Below are 22,961 nucleotides of genomic sequence, written 5' to 3'. Positions count from 1 at the left end.
CTATTGGGGTGTTGCACTTCATGTGATTTTGAAAGCTTGCTGTAATAGCAACATTTTATTTTACTTCAGAAAGTTTATTGTTTCTGAAATAGTACTGTATTTCCTAATTGTTGGAACAACATTTATTGGCTCAAATCAGTTCAAAGAGCATGGTCAATGCAATCTAATTATTTATTTGTGAGATACATGCTTGTGTTTGTCCTGTATGTATACCTGGAATATGATTATGTGCATTGATAACATTGAAGTGATTTTTTAGGTCAATCACGACCAAAACATCCCACCACCTGAACAGCTTCTTCCCCCATGCCGTGGCCCTTACCAACCGGTCACAATGATCTCCTCATTCAAGGACCAGGCACTGTTTACTATTCATCCAAGGACGATGCACCCTGCACTTTCATAGAACTGCACATTACTCCCAGTGTGGTCATCTGCTGCAATAGCCAATCTGTGACAAGGATTGATGAGTTGTGACTTCCGATATGCCATTCTGCACACCACTGCTGTACTGCACCATTATTTGTGTTTGTGGACCGCCTGTTAGTTTGCACAATTCTTGCCATTCTCCTTCGACCTTACTCATCAACGAGCTGTTATCGTGCGCCATTGCGCGCATGTTGATTTTGTCCCCCCACACCATACGTGTTCAGGACACACTCTGAATCAACAATATTAATTTGGGGACAGGTCGAAAAGCATTAAACATTTATGGAAATTTAGCTAGCTAGCATGCTGTTGCTAGCTAATTTGTCCTGGGGTATAAACATTGGGTTTTTATTTGACCTGAAATTCACAAGGTCCTCTACTATGACAAATAATCCACAGATAAAAGGGTAAAAGTTTGTTTTCTAGTAATCTCTCCTCCTTCAGACTTCTTCTTTGGACTTAATACTGTATGGCAGTTGGCAACCAACTTTAAGGTACATTACAACCAACTGGACTGGAGTGTAAACCTCAGTTCACCTGTCAATCACCCACGTGGGTATATGCTCTTAAAAACCAACGAGGAGATGGCATGTGGGTATATGCTCCTAAAAACAAATGAGGAGATGGGAGAGGCAGGACTTGCAGCACATCAAGCGTCACAAATAGAACTAAGTTCTATTTTAACACTTGGCTACACAGACGCTCGTTGACACCCGTGAGCAGTGTGGGTGCAATGATTGAATGACATTTATTTTGCAACGCTTGCGGTCCGATCAGCATGTAAGTCGCTTATGTCACTTGTTTTGCCCATTGTAACGTTCAATCGAACAGTAACTGAATGCCACGATGCCTGTCTGCTAGCTTTATATACTAACAAGCCATGGCCATGTGACTCACTCTGTAGGAGCAATCCATTTTTGTGAACAGGCCGGTGAGTGTATATTTCCCTTATAGCATATCATCCCGTAAATTGATTTATTCATACATCTATACATGTACAATTCATAATGTAGCTTATAGTGTTTATAGTGTAGTCTGTAGTTTTTAGCGTGGTGTTCATTGTCTACATACTGTATGTGGATTGTGTAAATTCTGTGTCTATATAGCTTATAAAATGTGGAATAAGTCAGGGGGTATGAATACTTTGAAGGCACTGTAGCTGATATGAACACTAACAAGCGCATGTTGTGCAATGGTGCTTTCCATATTCTGTTTGTCTGTATATTCTGTTTATTATGGCAGCACCATTGCAGTCAAATTCCTGTACATGCTAATGTATTTGGCTAATAAAGGTGATTCTGATTTCACTGAATAACCTGTAGATTTCTATATACATATTGCATTTTTAAGATTTAAGGGGGATCTGTGTATTGAGTCACGTTAGTGTCTTTCATCACTTTATACTTAAACCAGCTACTGCCTCTATCCGTCATAAGAAGCAATTCACTTGTCAACCTCATGGAGGAGACATTTACTAAATGTTAACTTATTGATTGTGAAATTCTCATGGGATGCAGTTGAAACCTTTATCCAAAAGCGGTCACCGGTTTGTTTACACGCAACAAAACTACTATGTAGTTAGAATAAATAAAATAGTTAGATACTTAGACAAATGTCACACAATGGTACAATAATCGACAATAAAACACATTGCAGACCACTAAAATAGAGTTGAAACAAAACATTCAGTCAATCATGGTACATATCAGTTATAATACATGTAATCTAAACAACAGGCATTTACAATTTTGTTACCTGATAAAATATATTTTCTTTCATTATTTTCATCTAGACCGTTAAAATTATAATTTGGGCTGGACAGTTGACGGAAAAAGATCATCCTAATGTTATTGTATAACCTGTAAAGTACTGTATGTATGCACTGTAGATAAAGGGGCATAAAATACTGGAACACTTTCATACTCCACATTTACTCTGCATCTTTATTTCCAATAGCATTATGCAGTCAAGATACTCAGATGACTGCTCTAATGAGATCTTTCCTTTTTCACCAATCCCATTTTACCAATACTTTCCCCCTATTCCACTGACTCTCATCCCCGTTTCCTTCCCTTTCCCCTTCTTCCTCCATGATATCCCCTCTCTCGCTGTCCCTGAGGGACTCTGGTGGTGCTAGAGGATAGAGTGGCTCCTGTCCCTCTGATCTTGTGCTGTTCAGGGCGAACAGGCCCTGTAATCCTGCAGGTTTATCAGCACAGCTGCCTCAGGTTCAGCCAGGAACCAGGGCAGACGGGGAGGAACAGGACGGGAAGCCCCAAAGCAAGGCAGACAAAACACAAGAGACTAGGGCCTCACTAACAGCTCTACCTTTTCAACAGGCCTACTCAACACCTAAACACTTTGAAGAAACAGCTTAATCAACAGCCCCTATTTCCAGCAGGGGTGTCAAACATGCAGCCCTCAATCTGATTTATTGCGACCCCCATTTGTGCACCTAACATGTATGAATAAAATAAAATAAAAATCCAATGAGATGTTATTTGTCACATGCTTCGTAAACATGCTTCGACTAACAGTAAAATTATTACTTATTTTCCAACAATGCAGAGTTAAAGATAAAAAACAGAAATAGTGACACGAGGAAAAAAATACAGTGAATAACTAGTAAAAATAACATTGCTATAGAGAGGGAGTACTAGTGCAGAGTTTATGTGCAGTAGTACGAGGTAAATTAAGGGACCTACAGTTGAAGTCGGAAGTTTACATTTATTGAGTGTATGTAAACTTCTGACCCACTGGGAATGTGATGAATGAAAAGCTGAAATTATTTTCTCTACTATTATTCTGAAATGTCACATTCTTAAAAATAAAGTGGTGATCCTAACTGACCTAAGACATTGATTTTTTTACAAGGATTAAAAGTCGGGAATTGAGAAAAACTGAGTTTAAATGTACTTGGCTAAGGTGTATGTAAACTTCAGACTTCAACTGTATACACACACACACACACACACACACACCTCTTTAAAGGAAGCACTAGCTCCAAGCTACCCCACACCGTTGGAGCCATCCTGTAATAAAATATACTAAATAGAATAGAATCACCCTTTCAAATAATAACAAAAAAGCATCCAGTTTCAACAGCCAACAGTAAATCCTTAGGCAGCGATGCTATAATCATGTAATAGACATGCCGTTTCAATTATTAAATATATATATATATCACACACAGTGCCAGTCAAGAGTTAGGACACCTATTCATTCAAGGGTTAGTGTTCATTTTTACTATGTTCTACTTTGTAGAATAATAGTGAAGACAACAAAACTATGAAATTACACACATGGAGTCATGTAGTAACCAAAAAAGTGCTAAACAAATCAAAATATATTTAATATTTGAGATTCTTCAAAAGTAGCCACCCTATGCCTTGACAGTTTTGTACACTTTTGGTATTCTCTCAACCAGCTTCATGAGGTAGTCACCTGGAATGCATTTCAATTAGCAGAGGGAGCACCCCCCTATCCAAAACGACGGGACAGTAGTGGAGAGGGTGGAAAGTTAAATTCCTCGGCTTACACATCACGGACAAACTGAATTGGTCCACCCACACAGACAGCATGGTGAAGAAGGCGCAGCAGCGCCTCTTCAACCTCAGGAGGCTGAAGAAATTCAGCTGGTCACCAAAAGCACTCACAAACTTTTACAGATGCACAATCGAGAGCATCCTGTCCGGCTGTATCACCGCCTGGTACGACAACTGCTCCGCCCACAACCGTAACGCTCTCCAGAGGGTAGTGAGGTCTGTACAACACATCACCGGGGGCAAACTACAATGCCTTGCGAAAGTATTCGGCCCCCTTGAACTTTGCGACCTTTTGCCACATTTCAGGCTTCAAACATAAAGATATAAAACTGTTTTTTTTGTGAAGAATCAACAACAAGTGGGACACAATCATGAAGTGGAACGACATTTATTGGATATTTCAAACTTTTTTAACAAATCAAAAACTTAAAAATTGGGCGTGCAAAGTTATTCAGCCCCTTTACTTTCAGTGCAGCAAACTCTCTCCAGAAGTTCAGTGAGTATCTCTGAATGATCCAATGTTGACCTAAGTGACTAATGAGGATAAATACAATCCACCTGTGTGTAATCAAGTCTCCGTATAAATGCACCTGCACTGTGATAGTCTCAGAGGTCCGTTAAAAGCGCAGAGAGCATCATGAAGAACAAGGAACACACCAGGCAGGTCCGAGATACTGTTGTGAAGAAGTTTAAAGCCGGATTTGGATACAAAAAGATTTCCCAAGCTTTAAACATCCCAAGGAGCACTGTGCAAGCGATAATATTGAAATGGAAGGAGTATCAGACCACTGCAAATTTACCAAGACCTGGCCGTCCCTCTAAACTTTCAGCTCATACAAGGAGAAGACTGATCAGAGATGCAGCCGAGAGGCCCATGATCACTCTGGATGAAATGCAGAGATCTACAGCTGAGGTGGGAGACTCTGTCCATAGGACAACAATCGTCGTATATTGCACAAATCTGGCCTTTATGGAAGAGTGGAAAGAAGAAAGCCATTTCTTAAAGATATCCATAAAAAGTGTCGTTTAAAGTTTGCCACAAGCCACCTGGGAGACACACCAAACATGTGGAAGAATGTGCTCTGGTCAGATGAAACCAAAATTGAACTTTTTGGCAACAATGCAAAACGTTATGTTTGGCGTAAAAGCAACACAGCTGAACACACCATCCCCACTGTCAAACATGGTGGTGGCAGCATCATGGTTTGGGCCTTCTTTTCTTCAGCAGGGACAGGGAAGATGGTTAAAATTGATGGGAAGATGGATGGAGCCAAATACAGGACCATTCTGGAAGAAAACCTGATGGAGTCTGCAAAAGACCTGAGACTGGGACAGAGATTTGTCTTCCAACAAGACAATGATCCAAAACATAAAGCAAAATCTACAATGGAATGGTTCAAAAATAAACATATCCAGGTGTTTGAATGGCCAAGTCAAAGTCCAGACCTGAATCCAATCGAGAATCTGTGGAAAGAACTGAAAACTGCTGTTCACAAATGCTCTCCATCCAACCTCACTGAGCTCGAGCTGTTTTGCAAGGAGGAATGGGAAAAATTGTCAGTCTCTCGATGAGCAAAACTGATAGAGACATACCCCAAGCGACTTACAGCTTTAATCGCAGCAAAAGGTGGCGCTACAAAGTATTAACTTAAGGGGGCTGAATAATTTTGCACGCCCAATTTTTCAGTTTTTTATTTGTTAAAAAAGTTTGAAATATCCAATAAATGTCATTCCACTTCATGATTGTGTCCCACTTGTTGTTGATTCTTCAAAAAAAAATACAGTTTTATATCTTTATGTTTGAAGCCTGAAATGTGGCAAAAGGTCGCAAAGTTCAAGGGGGCCGAATACTTTCGCAAGGCACTGTACCTGCCCTCCAGGACACCTACACCACCCGATGTCACAGGAAGGCCATAAAGATCATCAAGGACAACAACAACCCGAGCCACTGCCTGTTCACCCCGCTATCATCCAGAAGGCGAGGTCAGTACAGGTGCATCAAAGCAGGCACCGAGAGACTGAAAAACAGCTTCTATCTCAAGGCCATCAGACTGTTAAACAGCCACCACTAACATTGAGTGGCTGCTGCCAACATACTGACTCAACTCCAGCCACTTTAATAATGGAAAAATGTATCACTAGCCACTTTAAACAATGCCACTTAATATAATGTTTACATACCCTACATGACTCATCTCATATGTATATACTGTACTCGATACCATCCTCTGCATCTTGCCTATGCGGTTCTGTACCATCACTCATTCATATATTTTATGTACATATTCTTAATCCCTTTACACTTGTGTGTATAAGGTAGTTGTTGTGAAATTGTTAGATTACTCGTTGGTTATTACTGCATTGTCGGACCTAGAAGCACAAGCATTTAGCTACACTCGCATTAACATCTGCTAACAATGTGTATGTGACAAATAAAATTTGATTTGAATTAACAGATGTCCCTTGTTAAAAGTTAATTTGTGGAATTTCTTTCCTTCTTAATGTGTTTCAGCCAATCAGTTGTGCTGTAACAAAGTAGGGGTGGTATACAGAAGATAGCCCTATTCGTTAAAAGACCAAGTCCATATTATGGAAAGAACAGCTCAAATAAGAGAAATGACAGTCCATCATTACTTTAAGACATGGTCAGTTAATCTGGAGAATTGAAGACTTTGAAAGTTTCTTCAAGTGTAGTCACAAAAACCATCAAACTCTGATGAAACTGGCTCTCATTAGGACCACCACAGGAAAGGAAGACCCAGAGTTACTTCTGCAGCAGAGGATAAGTTCATTAGTTACCAGCCTCAGAAATGGGCAATTAACTGTACCTCAGACTGCAGCCCAAATAAATGCTTCACAGAGTTCAAGTAACAGACACAGCTCAACATCATCTGTTCAGAGGAGACTGCATGAAATCAGGCCTTCATGGTCAAATTGCTGCAAAGAAACCACTACTAAAGGACACCAATAAGAAGAAGAGACTTGCTTGGTGCAAGAAACAGGAGCAATGGACATTAGACCAGTGGAAATCTGTCCTTTGGTCTGATGAGTCCAAATTTTAGATTTTTGATTCCAACCGCCGTGTCTTTGTGAGACGCAGAGTAGGTGAACTGATGATCTCTGCATGTGTGGTTCCCAACGTGGAGCATGGAGGTGGTGTGATGGTGCTTTGCTGATGACACCATCTGATTTATTTAGAATTCAAGGCACACTTAACCAGCATGGCTACCACAGCATTCTGCAGCGATACGAAATCCATTCTGGTTTGCGCTTAGTGGGACTATCATTTGTTTTTCAACAGGACAATGACCCAACACACTTCCAAGCTGTGTAAGGGCTATTTGACCAAGAAGGAGAGTGATGGAGTGCTGCATCAGATGACATGGCCTCCACAATCACTCGACCTCAACCCAATTGAGATGGTTTGGGATGAGTTGGTTTGCAGAGTGAAGGAAACGCAGCCAACAAGTGCTCAGCATATGTGGGAACTCCTTCAAGACTGTTGGAAAAGCATTCCAGGTGAAGCTGGTTGAGAGAATGCCAAGAGTGTATAACGCTGTTATCAAGGCAAAGGGTGGCTACATTCAAGAATCTCAAACAAAGTATTTTGATTTGTTAAACACTTTTTTGGTTACTACATGATTCCATATGTGTTATTTCATAGTTTATGTCTTCACTATTATTCTACGATGTAGAAAATAGTAAAAATAAAGAAAAACCCTTGAATGAGTAGGTGGGTCAAAACTTTTGACTGGTACAGTAAGGTAGTAAGTAAGGCAGTATAAGTAAGGCAGTAAGTAAGGTAGTAGTCGTAGTATCTGTCAGCGATGGAACCTTACTGGCCAGCTTCTGTCCAACAACCTCTCTATATGCAGTGGACTCCTCCTTTCTCCAAAGCATAGTGCTGCCTAGCAATCTTCTTTCCTACTCTAGTCCATTCTGGAATACAGATGAAAGTGGTAAGGGTGTTGTGTGGAAAAAGACATGTACTAGATCTCAATGTTCTGTACGTGTTCAGAGATGTGAGATGGGTTGATTGGGTTGTTAGCAGATAGGTCACAAAGCTGATTAGCCTCTGACCCTTGGGTCACTGTACTAAGCCGCGAGTATATTTAGAGGACCCAGAGGCTCAGAGAAACAAAACGTTTGTGTTGGGTCTTTCTACAATCTCTCCCCCATGTTCTTTCTCTCGCAATAGATATGAAACGCACCCTAGCATAATTAAATACAAATATTAAACTTAGGACCACTTGGAATTAACATTTTTTGCTTCTTTGTATTTTCTGAATGCAGTTGTGTCTTACTGCTTTTTTTTGCCTGTAGTGTTTCAACTTGTACACCTAAAAACAAAAATAAAGTGCTGGGATTAGAAGGAAAAAAATATTTATTTGACAATCTTAATTAAGAATAGGAGAATGGGTATGGGAGTCTAGGGTTATGCATGTACTCATGTAAATGTAGTCATTTCAACATGTTTGTAGAGTTAAATACCTGTTAAATATTGTAATTGCACTTCATAATCATTGAGTCATTTATGTACATTGTCAACCAACAGAATCCTGACTGACTGGTTGAAAAAAATAAACAGTCATTTGACAGTGCAGACATATAAAGAGATTCTTTATATAGCCATACTTCTCAGGCATCAGTTAGACCACTACAAAGAAACTACATCTTATTTTCAGAAAGAAAACATTGACAGAAAAGCAGTGAATTATACTGTAAGAAATACCTGTTCTCCAGTGATCAGTAGGGGACACCTCTCCAGTAAACTCGACTCATTTGTAAACCAATGATCTACCATGGAATACTTCAATTTGATAGTCATGCCTTCAGTTTGAAAACACATTTCTCCTGTCTCCGGAAAACTATTGGAGGGACTCCTGTTGATTAAAGTAGTATTTTTGTGATTGATGACCTAAATGATGAATGTCAACCAAAGCTAAGAGCAAAATGTGAACAAATCAGAGAATCAAATGACACATCCCGTCCCCAAAGTCCCAGTGCCCAGTCCCAGTTCCCAGTTTTAGGTCAAATATGATAACTCTGTCATTCCATCAAACATTAACGTGATGGCTAGCAGATATCTTGCTTGTGACATGGGGCCTAGCAACAGCGTGGTAACAGACAGTCATAATAGTAGAGAAGACAACAAAAACATAAAGGTCAATCATTATATCAAGACATTATCCTCCATTAGCAGCCAACATAGGCACAACCTAACAAAAATATTCAAGATAAAGTTTATTTTGAAAATAAAAAACGGTTCCCTGACACATTTCCCCATGTCTAAATCGACCCATTTTTGCCGTTCTTACAGCAGTGCATTATAATCAGTGGCCTTTATTGGTCAATTAAGTGTAAGGGTTAAGACAGTCTGGAGGCCTGGAGTTGGGCCTTTGTATGCCCCTGGAGGCCTGGAGTTTGGCCCTTGTATGCCCTAAGTATGTACCATTTTTCAGTTGTATTTTTTTTGCACTTTGTAAAAGGGCATTAGGAGGATTGCCTGCGCATCACCTTTTTCACGTTACTTCAAATTACAACATTCTGAAATGGTTTAAAAATTCAACAGTGGACAGATGGAGAAAAAAACAAGCTTCAAAACACATTATTCTGAGGAACAAATGTGGCAGATGTGAACTGATTCTCTGATTGATCAACAAATCCTCCGTAAATGAAAACATTAAGACATCAAATAAGATGACCCTGCAGGTCAGTCATGATTATCATTACCCTTTTAAGGTTTACAACACTTGGTCAATTCCAAACCACATAGCCCTGTACCAATACAACACACACGCAAAATAAAAAGGTGCCGTACGTTTCTCATTCTGAGGTGGTCTCTTCAAAATTATACACCTGCATCCATGGAGTTCCTGTTTTACAGAATATTTCAGTACGAGTGCCCTGTGTGGACACATCCTGTCTTATCTGAACACAGGCAGCTGGACGTGGGTGTGCTGTAGGTTGTGGTCTAGTAGCCTTGGCATCCCTACCGCCTCGTAGCCCCGCCCCAGCATGCTCTCCTTGATGCAGGGCGGGTGGAGATCACTGATCAGGCACTCCAGAGACTGCAGGCTGCTGCTCAGCACAGAAGCGTGGCACAAGCTGGTGCTGGGCAGCCCACAACAGAGGCCCAAGCTCTGGTCTGTGGCGTAGACCTGGTGGTGAGGATGGTGGTGGGGGTGGAGCTGGTGGTTGGGGTGATGGTTTGGGTGAGGGTGGGGTTGGGAGAGCCCCAAGTCTCTGGCCCGGCCCATAGAGGAACCAGGCACCAGCTCCTGAGGGTTGTAACAGTCGCTGTCCGGAGTGACCAGAACACTGTTCCAGGGAGGGGCGAAGTACTGGCCCACAGAGAACTCCCCATGCATAGCAGCACAGTTCAGAGGGGAGGAGATAACCCGGTCCTGCCCAATCCCTGCCCCGTTAGTGCCTGCACTGAGGGGATGGCGCCTATAGGAGAGCTGTGCTGAGCAGGCCAAAGGGAGACAGGTCTCTGGAGAGCGGCTGACCACGGCCCCTCCCCCGCTGCCCATCCGAGCATTGTTGTACATCCTTAGTGCCCCCTGTTGGTAGTGCTGCTGCTGTTGGTGGTGCTGCCACATGCTATAGTCCACTCTCTCCAAGTAGCCAGCCTGGGCCATGTCTGCGCTCTGGGTGGGCAGCACAGCCCCGGAATACGCTAGGCTGCTCTGGGGCACCACTCCCCAGGTAAAGCCAGAGTCTGAGCAGGCCACAGCAGCCACAGCCTGGCGTGAGGGGCTTGGCTGGGCCTCTCCCCCGTGCTGCAGGGCCTGGCTGTGGGAGTGTCTGTTCATCTGCCTCAGCAGGCTCTGGACGTCCAGGTCCGACTGAGAGGCCAGAGTCTGTCCTACTGGGGTGGGGATGACAGAGGCCGCAACAATGATATTAGAGGGAACAGCCATTTTGGACCCATCAGGAGGCTTGCAGGAGCCCATGTGGTAGCTCTTCTGCTGCCCGTGTCTGTTGTTACTGAGAGGGTTGTATGGTGCCGCTGCAGTTTGGGCGGGGGAATGTTTAGTCCTCTTGCCCTCAGAGTTTTTCAGCACGCCTTTGACTACGGAGACGGTGGCCTTTACAACACCCAGTAGGCCCTGGTAGCCTCCTGAGTAGGGACTGTAGTGCTGGGTGCATGTGGTGTCCAGGCCGTTGACCGTCCTGTTCAGCTGTTTGTGCTGCGGCACTCTGATGTTGGATGGGAAGATCTTGATGGACAGGGGGCTGCTGGCCGTCTTCTGGGCAAAGGCATCCAGCTCTGCAGGGGAAGGATACCGAGGGCCATTCATGGAGGACAGCTCACCTGCAACACAAACAAACAAAGAAACAGTTAGCCTATACTTCCTTAAGATCTAGCTTACACAAAGTGCCTGGTTATAAAGTACAAGAGTAGGCTTGATGATACTTGCCAGCTGGGACTAAAATAAAGAAAATCAGTATGTCAATTGACCTATCCATATAGGCCAAAACACTCCTTGTGATAAATATTCCAACAGATAAAGTGTGTCAGAACAGAGAACATAATGTCCAAGGACCAGAGACGAGAGGAATAGCCCAATAAAAACACTTATTGTAACGTCTCCTCCATTTCCCTTTCACACTCTCCAGTTTCACCTCCCTCCCTTTAGGAAGATGAACCGTTGACATCTGCATCTCTTTTAAACTCATTATTGGGAGGGAGACACCTCCGGCACGGTTTGAAAAGTGCTTTATGAAATAAATTCCAACCCAGAATTGGATTACCCTGGGAAATCAGGGAGAAGAGCAGGAGGCAGCCGGGTACAGAAGAAAATACCATTTTGTCGCAGCGGTTCAAGTGGGATTCATTTGGTGACATTTGGCCATGAAACTAGCGTCAGATGTGCCGAGTTAAAACCTGGAGTGGATGGGGCTGGATGTTAAGAAATGACAGCTGTACTGTGTGTTCCCCGTTTCTACTGTACGCCAATCTAAACCCAATCCTAATGTTGTGGTTTCTCAAAGCCTGAAAGACAATATAAAATCTGATGAGAAAAATATATATTTTTATTCCTTTTCATCTCACGATTACATCTTTAAAAATGTAATTGGTGAACAAGTTTTACCATGTAGCTCACATCCAACCATGTCTAATGAGACTTGAATATAAAGATAGTCGTCATGGCCAAAAATAATGGCACCCATGCACTTTTTTTTAAGTAACTCACAATTTTCCCTAACAAGTTGAAATTGACCAAAGTATTTGGTCTCCAGAATTCTTTACTTCACTGTTAATATTGATTCAGAACTTAATGTATCAATTTAAAATCAGAAAATAAAACAGAAAAGGCAGACAATTGACACCCTAGACTTAATATTTGGTAGCACAGCCTTCAGTCAAAATAACTGCAATCAAGCACTTCCTATAGCCATCGATGAGCTTCCTGCACCTCTGTACTGGCAGTTTAGCCCTCTCCTCTTGTGCAAACTGCTCCAGTTCTCCCAGATTTGAAGGGTGCCTTCTCCCAACTGCTGTTTTCCGATCTCTCCACAAGTTAATGGAATTCAGATATGGACTCATTGCTGACCACTTCAGAACAGTCCCACATTTAGTATTGAACCATTCCTGGGTGCTTTTTGAAGTGTGTTTGGTGTCATTGTCCTGCTGATAAAACCTTTGACAGAGACCCAGTGCCAGAGGAAGCAAAGTAATCCCAAAACATCACTGAACCTCCATGTTTGACTGTAAGGAAGGTATTCTTTTCATTGAAGGCTTCATTTTGTTGTTTTCTGTAAACAGAGATCGCGCACTTTACAAAAAAAACAAAAAACTCTAATTTGGTCTCATGTCTACAGGACATTCATCCAGAAGGATTTTGCCATGTTCATGTGTGATGTGGCAAATTTCAGTAAGGCTTTCTTATTTCTCTCTCTCAGCAGTGGGGTCCTCTTGGGTCTCCTACCCTGTCATTGAGCTGGCGACGGATGGTGCGGGTTGAAACAGTCGCACTGTGTGTCTGAAAGTCAGCTTGAATCTTTGTGGCAGTTGATCGAGGTGCTTTCTCCACCATTCCAACAATCCTTCGCTGCAATTTTCCATCAAGTTCTCTCTTGTGGCCACATCCAGGAAGTTGGCTACACTGGCATGGGCCTTAGACTTCTTGATAACATTATGTATGGTGGAAAAAGGAACATCAAGGTCTCTGGAGATGGACTTGTAGCCTTGAGATTGTAGGCAAACATGGACAATCTTGTGTCTGACCTCATTTTCTCCATGCTCATTGCGGTACACACAGCGACACAAAAACAGGAGAATGAGTCCTTTTCTCGATTCAAACTGGTTGAATGCGATTTTTACATGCATTCAATTCAAATCAAACTTTGTCACATGCACCGAATACAACAAGTGTAGACTTTACTATGAAATGTTACTTACAAGCCCTTAACCAACAACGTACCTCAAAAATATTGACCAAATAAACTAAAGTAAAACATAATAAAAAGTAACAATGTAATGTAATGACCTAGTTCACGATCTCTATGGCTTCCACAACATGTGGCCAGTCTTTAGGCATTGTTTCAGGCTTTTACTCTAAATACATTTAGGAGAAACAGCACTTTCAATGAGAGGCCAGTGGAAATTTCCAGAAATGAGTCCAGCGCGTGACCGGGAGCACGCCTTTGTTTCTCCTTTTCAATTGACGAAGCTATTGTCCGGTTGAAATACGATCGATTATTTATGACAAAAACAACAAGGATTGATTATAAACATCGTTTGACTGGTTTCTACAAACTTTTATGGTACTTTTTTGATTTTCCGTCTGTCTGTTGTGACCGCGCTTTGTTCCAATGGATTACTGAACAAAACGCACCAACAAAACTGAGGTTTTTGGATATAAAGAGGGACTTGATCGAACAAAACAAACATTTATTAGGTAACTGGGAGTTTTATAAGTGTAACCATATGAAGATCAAAAGGTAAGTGATTAATTTCATCGCTATTTCTGACTTTTGTTACTTGTCTACTTGGCTGGTTACTGTTTGTAATGATTTGTCTGCTGGGCGCTGTTCTCAGATAATCGCATGGTTTGCTTTCACCGTAAAGTCTTTGAAATCTGACACTGTGGCAGTATTAACAAGAAGTTCATCTTTAAACCGATGTATAACACTTGTATGTTTCATGAATTTTTACAATGAGTATTTATGTTTTTGAATTTGGCGCTCTGCAATTTCACTGGCTGTTCGCCAGGTGGGACGTTAGCATCCCACACCCCCTAGAGAGGATAAGGAGCCTTTTGGTCCTAGACTTGGCACTCTGGTACCGCTTGCCGTGCGGTAGAAGAGAAAACAGGTCTATGACTTGGGTGACTGGTGTCTGACAATTTTATGGTCTTTCCTCTGCCTGGATTGCAGGAAGTTTGGACATTTGTTGGCGATGTGGACACCAAGGAACTTGAAACTCTTGACCCGCTGCACTACAGCCCCGTCGATGTTAATGGGGGCCTGTTCGGCCTGCTTTTTCCTGTATTCCACGATCAGCTCCTTTGTCTTGCACATATTGAGGGATAGGTTGTTGTCCTGGCACCACACTGCCAGTTCTCTGACCACCTCCCTATAGGCTGTCTCATCGTTGTGGGTGATCAGGTTGTGTCGTTAGCAAACTTAATGATGGTGTTGGAGTCGTGTTTGGCCACGCAGTCATGGGTGAACAGGGAGTACATGAGTGGACTAAGTACACACCCCTGAGGGGCCCCAGTTTAAAAGGTCTTGCTCTAATTGGCTACCGAGAGCGTTATCACACAGTCATCCAGAAAAGCTGGTTTTCTCGTGCATGCGTCAGTGTTGCTTGCATCGAAGCGAGCATAAAAGGCATTTAGCTCGTCTGGTAGGCTCGCGTCAATGGGCAGCACGCATCTGGGTTCCCCTTTGTAGTCTGTAATAGTTTTCAAGCCCTGCCACATTCGACGAGCATCAGAGCCGGTGTAGTAGGATTCAATCTTAATTCTGTATTGACTCTCTGCTTGTTTGATGGTTCGTCTGAGGGCATAGCGGGATTTCATATAGGCATCCGGATTAGTGTCCCACTCCTTGAAAGTGGCAGCTCTAGCTTTTAGCTCGATACGGATGTTGCCTGGAATCCATGGCTTCTGGTTGGGACATGTATGTACGGTCACTGTGGGGACGACATCGTCGTCAATGCACTTATTGATGAAGCCAATGACTGAGGCGGTATACTCCTCAATGCCATTGGATGAATCCCGGAACATATTCCAGTCTGTGCCAGCAAAACAATCCTGTAGCGTAGCATCCGCGTCATCTGACCACTTCCACATTGAGCGAGTCACTGGTACTTCCTGCCTTAGTTTTTGCTTGTAAGCAGGAATCAGGAGGATATAATTATGGTCAGAAAGATTTTTTGAAATCTGACACAGCGGTTGCATTAAGGAGAAGTATATCTTTAAATTCCCCGGCCTCTAGGAGCACCGCTTCTGGGTGAGCATTTTCCTGTTTGCTTATGGCCTTATAGAGTTGGTTGAGTGCGGTCTTAGTGCCAGCATCAGTCTGTGGTGGTAAATAGAAGGCTACGGATATTGTAGATGAGATCTCTTGGTAGAGCAATACCTCAAGACTTCTTTAAAATTAGACAAAATTTGGTCAACTGCAAACCAGACATGCATATGTGGACACCAAAATACTTTAATTTCAACAGTTTTCAGGAAGAAATTGTGCATTATTTGAAAAAAGTAGAAGAGGTGCCAATATTTTTGGCCACGAGTGTAGCTTTCAAATCATCCAAGGCGACCTACCTGTAAAGTAAAAAATTCAGCTGGTCTAAATCCTCTAACGGACCTGTGTTGACGAATATAAAAGCCTGGAGCTTAAACTGTGAGGAGAAGTCAGGGCACACTCCACAGGGTGCGCTATTGAATGGTGTACGGGAAAGCTGAGGGGACAAACCAAGATTGGATTTAAACACGATTATTCAGGCAATTTCATGGCTGCTTAGCTCACAGCAACAAAGGAGAGGCGGAAAAGGCGCTCCATTTAAAAGCAATAAATCACCTGGCAGAAATTACCACCACCCCTCAGAACGACACTTTTATGGAACTCCTGACATGAAAAGCAAAAGTGCTGAAATTAACCTGGATTACTCTGTAGTCAGTGAAAATCCCTGCCACAACACACATAAGGAAGCGAGTGGCGACAAAGGGAGCAGGAAAAAAAATACATTCAAAACCCATTTGAAGAGACATTTCAGCCGTACAAGCAACACACCATCACAGTTTATATTGTGAAATATGGGGAGCGCTCAATTGTTGTTCCCGTTCGAAATTGATTTGGTAGTTCATTTATTTTCAGGCCCACAATGAGCCTCCAACTGTCGAAATGATTCAATCTACAAAATCTCATAAAGAAAATAAATTGTGTGTTTAAAATGGAGGGAGGAGGAGAGGTGGAGTGTTTTATCCATCCAAGCATCTCCCAGTGGAGCAAAGGGAACAGAACGGCACCGCAGCAGTGCCAGCAGCAGCCAGAGTGAATTCCACAGAGAACTACAATACAGCAAAACACTAGTTATTTATGTATCGCTATACACCAGTGGTATAGAAAACAAGGACATCTGGGAGTGTTAAACCGATGTCTACGCAACCTCTCGACAACCCTGTGATCCTGCATGACTATCAAGTATCTCAGTAAGGAGAAAACATTTTGAAATGGGAAGTTACTGCCTGAACTTGTCCAATAATAAATACAGATTATTTTGCAGATCAGGACCCTGCGTGGAATGAGTCAAGATTGAGCTGCCTTTAACTACCTTATGCTCAAAACAAGGCAAAAGAATGACCATTCGACAGTTATAAACTCTGTTTCAACTGAAAACACTCAACTGCTCTATATTAAAGATATATTCAAGGTTTTGTATCATTTCAGCCTGTAGTTTAGAAAGTAGCGCTCATGAGCCAAAACTGGTCCCCAACTGGTCCCTGCAACAAAACAAATCCTGCAATTCGTATGATACGTTATGAATTCCAATACGTACCGCGTTATGAATTTCTAAGTGCTTAAGATCTCGTTTTATTTCTAATTATAAACTGGGTGGGTTGAACCCTGAATGCTGATTGGTTGACAGCTGTGGTATATCAGTATACCACAGGTATGACAAAACATTTATTCTTACTGCTCTAATTACATTGGTAACCAGTTTGTAATAGCAAAAAGGCACCTCGTGGGTTTGTGGTATATGGCCAATATACCATGGCTAAGGGCTGTGTCCAGGCACTCTGCTTTGCGTTGTGCCTAATAGCAGCCCTTAGCCGTGGAATACATTGGCCATATACCACACCCCTTGGGCCTTCGTGCTTAATTATAGAAATCTCTTCAAGGCATCATCAGCATCTTTCATCAACGCACCAGCATCAAATCAGAAGTACAGTACCACACAGTAATTTATTCTGCCCCGAATCATCTCTCGCCCAATTACCAGAGATAAATATTGTAAAACCAATCACGGGGTGCCATTGGTCCACATCTCTTGTTTGGTACAGTGTCAATGTTTTGCCCTGAGCCCTCAAGATTGGCTAGGTGTTCCATAAACACTACAAACACTGAATGCTAACTCATCTTCAAAGAACGTCTCACTCCTTAAGTCCACAGATTACAGCCCTGTCAGCAGCACAAAGACATGCCACCCACAGTGACGGGCTCATGTGTCAACACACAGGCCTCTGCTGATTTCAAACCCACCACGCTCCAATATTCCCTCATCTATAATTTTGATACCATTGGCACGAATGGCATAGTTATGGTGGTTGAAATGAACCAATGAGCAGAGGGCTGCTAGGTCAAACTTGGACTGAAGTGGTTAGCTATGCAGCAGAACTGCCTCAGTATCCACTCAGTGTTTAGAGGACAGCCCTATGTCAGTCTATCCCTCACCATCCACTAACCTGCAACTATAACCAAGGCAACAGTAAAGTTAAAAAAATGTAATTTAAAGCACAAGGACAATTTAGACAAAACAAATGTATATGTCTCTAAAAATGACTCACTCTTTGAGAGGGCCTGGTTTACAAAGTGAGTGCACAGCAGTCTGACCTTTCCTTACAGCATTAACATTTATGGAAATCTGGGGGAATGAAAGCTGTGAATAACAAAATATTGGGCCTCTTAAGTCTGCAAAGAAAATGCCAGCTCACACCGCCCAGAATAGAAAATCGACCCACACCTTTGTGCTGTTCGGTATGGAGTGACAGAATGAGGTATTTAGCAGCCTGACCTTAAGCACTTAATCACCCAGAACACGCAAACTGCACACAGTCTCCCAGCCCACTCTTTCTCAGTCGAGAGAGAGAGAGAGAGAGAATGAGAGAGGACCAGAGGCAGAAGTTAAAGCCCTCTCCACACGCAAAGACCACACTAAATAGAACATCACTTCCTTAGCAGGTGGCTCCATTAAGCTAATTTTCCCCCTCTCACCTTTACCGGGGTGATTGAGGTGAGGCACTTGAGATTCAAATGTCCGTGTGGCTCCACCATGGTTAGCCTTGAATGCACTAGCTGTGTGGTGGGTGTTGGGGCTAAGGGCTAGGAACAGAAACACTGCCTGTCGAAATGCTTCCCAGTCGAAACAGTTAGCGGGGCGGGATTCGTGTTTTCTGTCATTCAGAGAGAGACGAGAGGGCCAGCAGCAGCAAGACCCTACTGTCTGCAGTGCACTACTAGTTTCATGGACATTTTGTTCACTTGAGAAGTACTGCAACAAACATCTTAGCTAAAAAAGTACATTTATTTCAGATTTATTGATTGATCTATTTTGAGGAAGTGTTCAATAGGGACAAACAGTAACATTGCCGTTTTTTTCAAGCGACGGCCTTTAGGGAGTATGAAAGAACAGACGTCCTCGTCGCCTAGCCGAGTTCTGCTTGGAGCCAACCGGACCCATGTATGTGGACGCCTTAACTGTCACGGCAACATGCTGGGCAGTACTGGCACGCTTTCACAGGAAGTGCCTAATCCTGACTTCCTTTCTTCCACATGGGGCGGGGGCCGTCCTTGGTGAGATGGGTGGGTGGAGGGTGAGGGGCAATCCTAAATCTCAATTAACAATGTGGCAAATTAACCACGGGCACATTCTTTAAATCTAATGAACTATTTTCAGCTGCCTGATAACATTTATCTGACACACACGGGGAGAAAGAGCAAGTGTGTGTGTAGGCCTAACATTTCCAAGTTTAAAATATGTCTCAACCATAAAAACTGCCAATTGAGAAACAGATAGGTGAGGTGATGTAGAGCGTTGAGTATTCTTCACCATGCCACAGTCTTTCGTGAACCCTGCATCGAATCCACCCCCATACAATCCCACAAGATGCTTTCAGTCGCGGTAAACTAGCTAATCCCCCCCATGGTCACGCTTAAAGCAATTCCCCGCAGATCATTGTTTCAGAACTGTTTGAGTTAATCACTGATTAACTGGCAAAACAAGCCCCTGAGCCAGAGCTAAAAACAGAGTCCCTCTGCTGCTCTTCTGGTTCTCACACAAAACACCCAACAGAAGGAACCAAACAGAATTTCCATTACCCCTCCTGCTATTACAATAACCACTAATATAGGCCTGTGCTTGGTGGTGGTTAATCCTTGTGCAACGATCACAAAAATATCCTTAAATTAAACATCGACAAAATGAGAAAAACAGGGCAAGAAGCCCAAAGTCTAGGTTGTAAGAAAAGTCTTTGGTGTGAAATACTTTTCTGATTAAAATGTTTGGTGTGATAAACATGCTGACTAACAGCTACTCCTCACTGGGGACACACCACACCAAGGCATTCGGTCAGACATTCATTAGTGCTGTTCTCAGGATCACAAGCAAACACAAACATGCACTGTTAAACATCACATTACACACCCATGTTTCACTATGGTGATCCAAACATTTATATCAACGCCACTATACAGTAACTGTATCAACCTGCCCCCTACACAACCAGACTGTCCTTGACAACTAGACTAATTAACAACGTTAAAAACCTAGGCCCGGCATCGCCATGACAACCTCTTGTATGAGCACAGTTGGCCCTAATAGACCCACTTGTTTGAACCAATGTAATTAATTGACCACACCTCCATTCAGCTGCTAGTGGCAAGTCTCTGTAATTGACTGCCCCTGTTGCTCAGGCAGAGCAAGACACCTCGCCTTGTATCGAGAATCTGGACCTGCCTCACGTCCACCACAACACAGCTCCACATGGAGCCTTGACTTCCCCTTCTATGTGACCAAGGCATACAGTAACTGCTGTGAATGAAAGTCAGAAACCTCTTGCGTGTATTCAACATCCATGAGTGGAGATCTCGGTCTCAGTTTGAATATTGTGGTAAAGCATTTGCATGGTGTCTCTAGCTGTGCACAGGTCGGTGCCCTTATAAAGCAGAGCCATTGAGATGCAGAGCCTGCAGCTCTCTTCATCTCTGTATCCATATGAACACGCATTAATATTAATGGAGTCTGAGGAGGTCAGCTGGGTCTCTGGACTGAGGCATCCTCACACAGATCTGGAGTGAAGAGAGCAAGCGAGCTACACACAAGGGGGAGGGAGAAGCTAGAGTGGACAGAGCCGGTCTTCCAGCCCCGTGTGTTCCAGCCCCGTGTGTTCCAGCCCCGTGTGTTCCAGCCCCGTGTGTTCCAGCCCCGTGTGTTCCAGCCCCGTGTTCAACTCCACTGAGGATACTATTCCCGAGCTCAGAATGAAAGAAATACACAGAATGAGATAGATAAAGACCAAGCTGAAGCACTGATGTGCGCGCACACACACCTCTACATCACACATAAACAGAAACGCATTGTACCCATTTACGTCCTCCCTTGCTTCCCCTCTCTCTAATCTCTTCATGAGGGGTGTTCGTTTGTGGAAGAGAAGAACCTCGGGGGTGAATACTTAGTTATTTGTGCTTGAAGAGACTCAGGCGGATACCTCTTTATGAGAGCGTGTCACTCCCCATTTGTCTCTGCTCGGCAGCACCGGAGAAAGCAGCGCAGTGCTCTAAAAGAACCCTCCGGAAGCACAGGCCGGCAGCGTGGGATAAAGCATTCCCGGCTCCGGTCTGCTGTTGAGGCCAACTGCAGAGTACTCATTAGCTCTCATCACATAATCCCTCGCACTTAGTTCCACACACACACACTTTCTCATATTTAAAAGATGGATTGGCATAGTCAGGGATTCCTCTGTGAAGCCGAACCACAGACATCCATTGGAACAGTCTATCTGTAAACTCTGAATCCTCTGAAAGCTATTCAACAAAACTCTGCATGGAGAACCGAAATCTTTCAACTGAGAATCCCAATGGGAAAAAACACAAAAACATTCTAGAGAAATCTTCTGGGTCTTGTCTAACCAGCATGCGCCAATCAGTAGAGCAGCTTGTTTCATATGGTTGTGTTTGAAATGTCAGGCTAGTGCTGGAGGGAATGGGGGGGATGGATGCTGCGCCACACACACATACAAAGCTCTGGGAGGGTGTAATGGGTCCTGCAGGTAAACAGGATGAGGAAGGCGCTCGTGGTTCTGCTTGAGGCAAACTAGACCCTTCTGTTCCAGCATTTAGCAGACTAGTGCTCCACTGATTAGCAATTAATAATGTAGAGACAAAGGGGTGTTTCACCCCAGGAGAGAGATGGTGAGATGAGGGACATGGGGGTAAGGAACAGAGGATCCTAGTCTCCCAGAGAGCAATAGTGAAAGGTTTCAATGTGAAGGAAAGCTGGGGATACACAGGATTTGTTTTCATGGCCGGTGAAGCTAGAGAAATACATTACAAATCCATCAGCTTGCATTTAGTCAGAAAGTCTCCACACAATTACTCATCGGCCTTGGGGTTAATCACTCAGGCAATTTCTGCATTTTCTGTACCTGACTTACTGTATATAACAACAACAAAATGCTAATATCATGTTATTATGCTATCTACGTGGGGATAGGCTTGGCTGATATGCAGTTTCCCATAAATTCATGTCATAAACATCCACAGAAATCTGACAGAGCAATAAACATAAAACAGAGATGAAACATTCTCTGGATTTAATCATGGAAACCTGATAACTAAACTCCGAATGCCCCACGCTGGTTTCATCAGCCGACAAGTGCCACAACACAACCTCTCATTAAATGTGATAATAAATGTGCACTGGCAATGAGGATAATAAACAGGTATATTTAAATCTCTGTTTATGACATGGATAACATGGCTTGTATCACTTGTCTCAACAGGGAGGTCCTCTCTAGCGTATGAAGTTACATCGAGTTCTCCGACAGTGGCCATGACAACACGGCTTTATTTGACCATGTACGCATCGCCCCACCCATATCAAAAAGCCGAACTAGAGAACCTGAATAATAAAATTGCAAGTACTGTGTGTTTCGGGTATTTATGTGGGCAAATGGCTGAGCGAGCAACACTGTGTGTTTCAGGTATTTATGTGGGCAAATGGCTGAGCGAGCAACACTGTGTGTTTCAGGTATTTATGTGGGCAAATGGCTGAGCGAGCAACACTGTGTGTTTCGGGTATTTATGTGGGCAAATGGCTGAGCGAGCAACAATGTGTGTTTCGGGTATTTATGTGGGCAAATGGCTGAGCGAGCAACACTGTGTGTTTCGGGTATTTATGTGGGCAAATGGCTGAGCGAGCAACAATGTGTGAAAGGAAGCGGCATATAATAAAAAGGTACAGATTGTAAAATAGTTCTACAGAGAAAAGTTCTGGGCTCACTAGGAGAAGTTGTGTGTGTGTGTGGTAGTATGCCCTTTGCAGGACAATCATCATCATTATCAGCACAGACTGGCCCAGCCCAGCCCACGTAACAGCATTCCATCCTTGATCAATGCCCTCATGAATTAAATTAGAGTGCATGACTACCTGTGATAAGACCCACAGGATCCACACAGATCTGAGGGGGAGATATCAACCCTGTATGGTTCTCTTCAGCAGGCCAATCAGTCAGCCAGTCATCCAGCCAG

At 43.2% G+C, this 22,961-nt stretch overlaps 1 protein-coding gene across 2 annotated transcripts in view; it reads right to left on the bottom strand.

Moving 5' to 3' along the window:
- Nucleotides 1–8,343: 8,343 nt before the first annotated feature.
- The window catches only part of LOC110537160 (protein FAM222A), a 42,210-nt gene continuing 27,592 nt past the window's right edge, over nucleotides 8,344–22,961 (bottom strand). For both annotated transcript variants that reach the window (XM_021622983.3, XM_021622984.3), the window contains exon 3: nucleotides 8,344–11,295. In XM_021622983.3, the coding sequence (XP_021478658.2) occupies nucleotides 9,902–11,295 (1,394 nt within the window). In that variant the 3' untranslated portion in view covers nucleotides 8,344–9,901. The remainder of the gene's footprint in view (nucleotides 11,296–22,961) is intronic.

Source organism: Oncorhynchus mykiss, chromosome 12 (assembly GCF_057628025.1).
Source record: "Oncorhynchus mykiss isolate SJ-2025 chromosome 12, ASM5762802v1, whole genome shotgun sequence".
Classification (NCBI taxonomy): Eukaryota; Metazoa; Chordata; class Actinopteri; order Salmoniformes; family Salmonidae; genus Oncorhynchus; species Oncorhynchus mykiss.
This window is presented reverse-complemented; position numbering and strand designations above follow the sequence as displayed.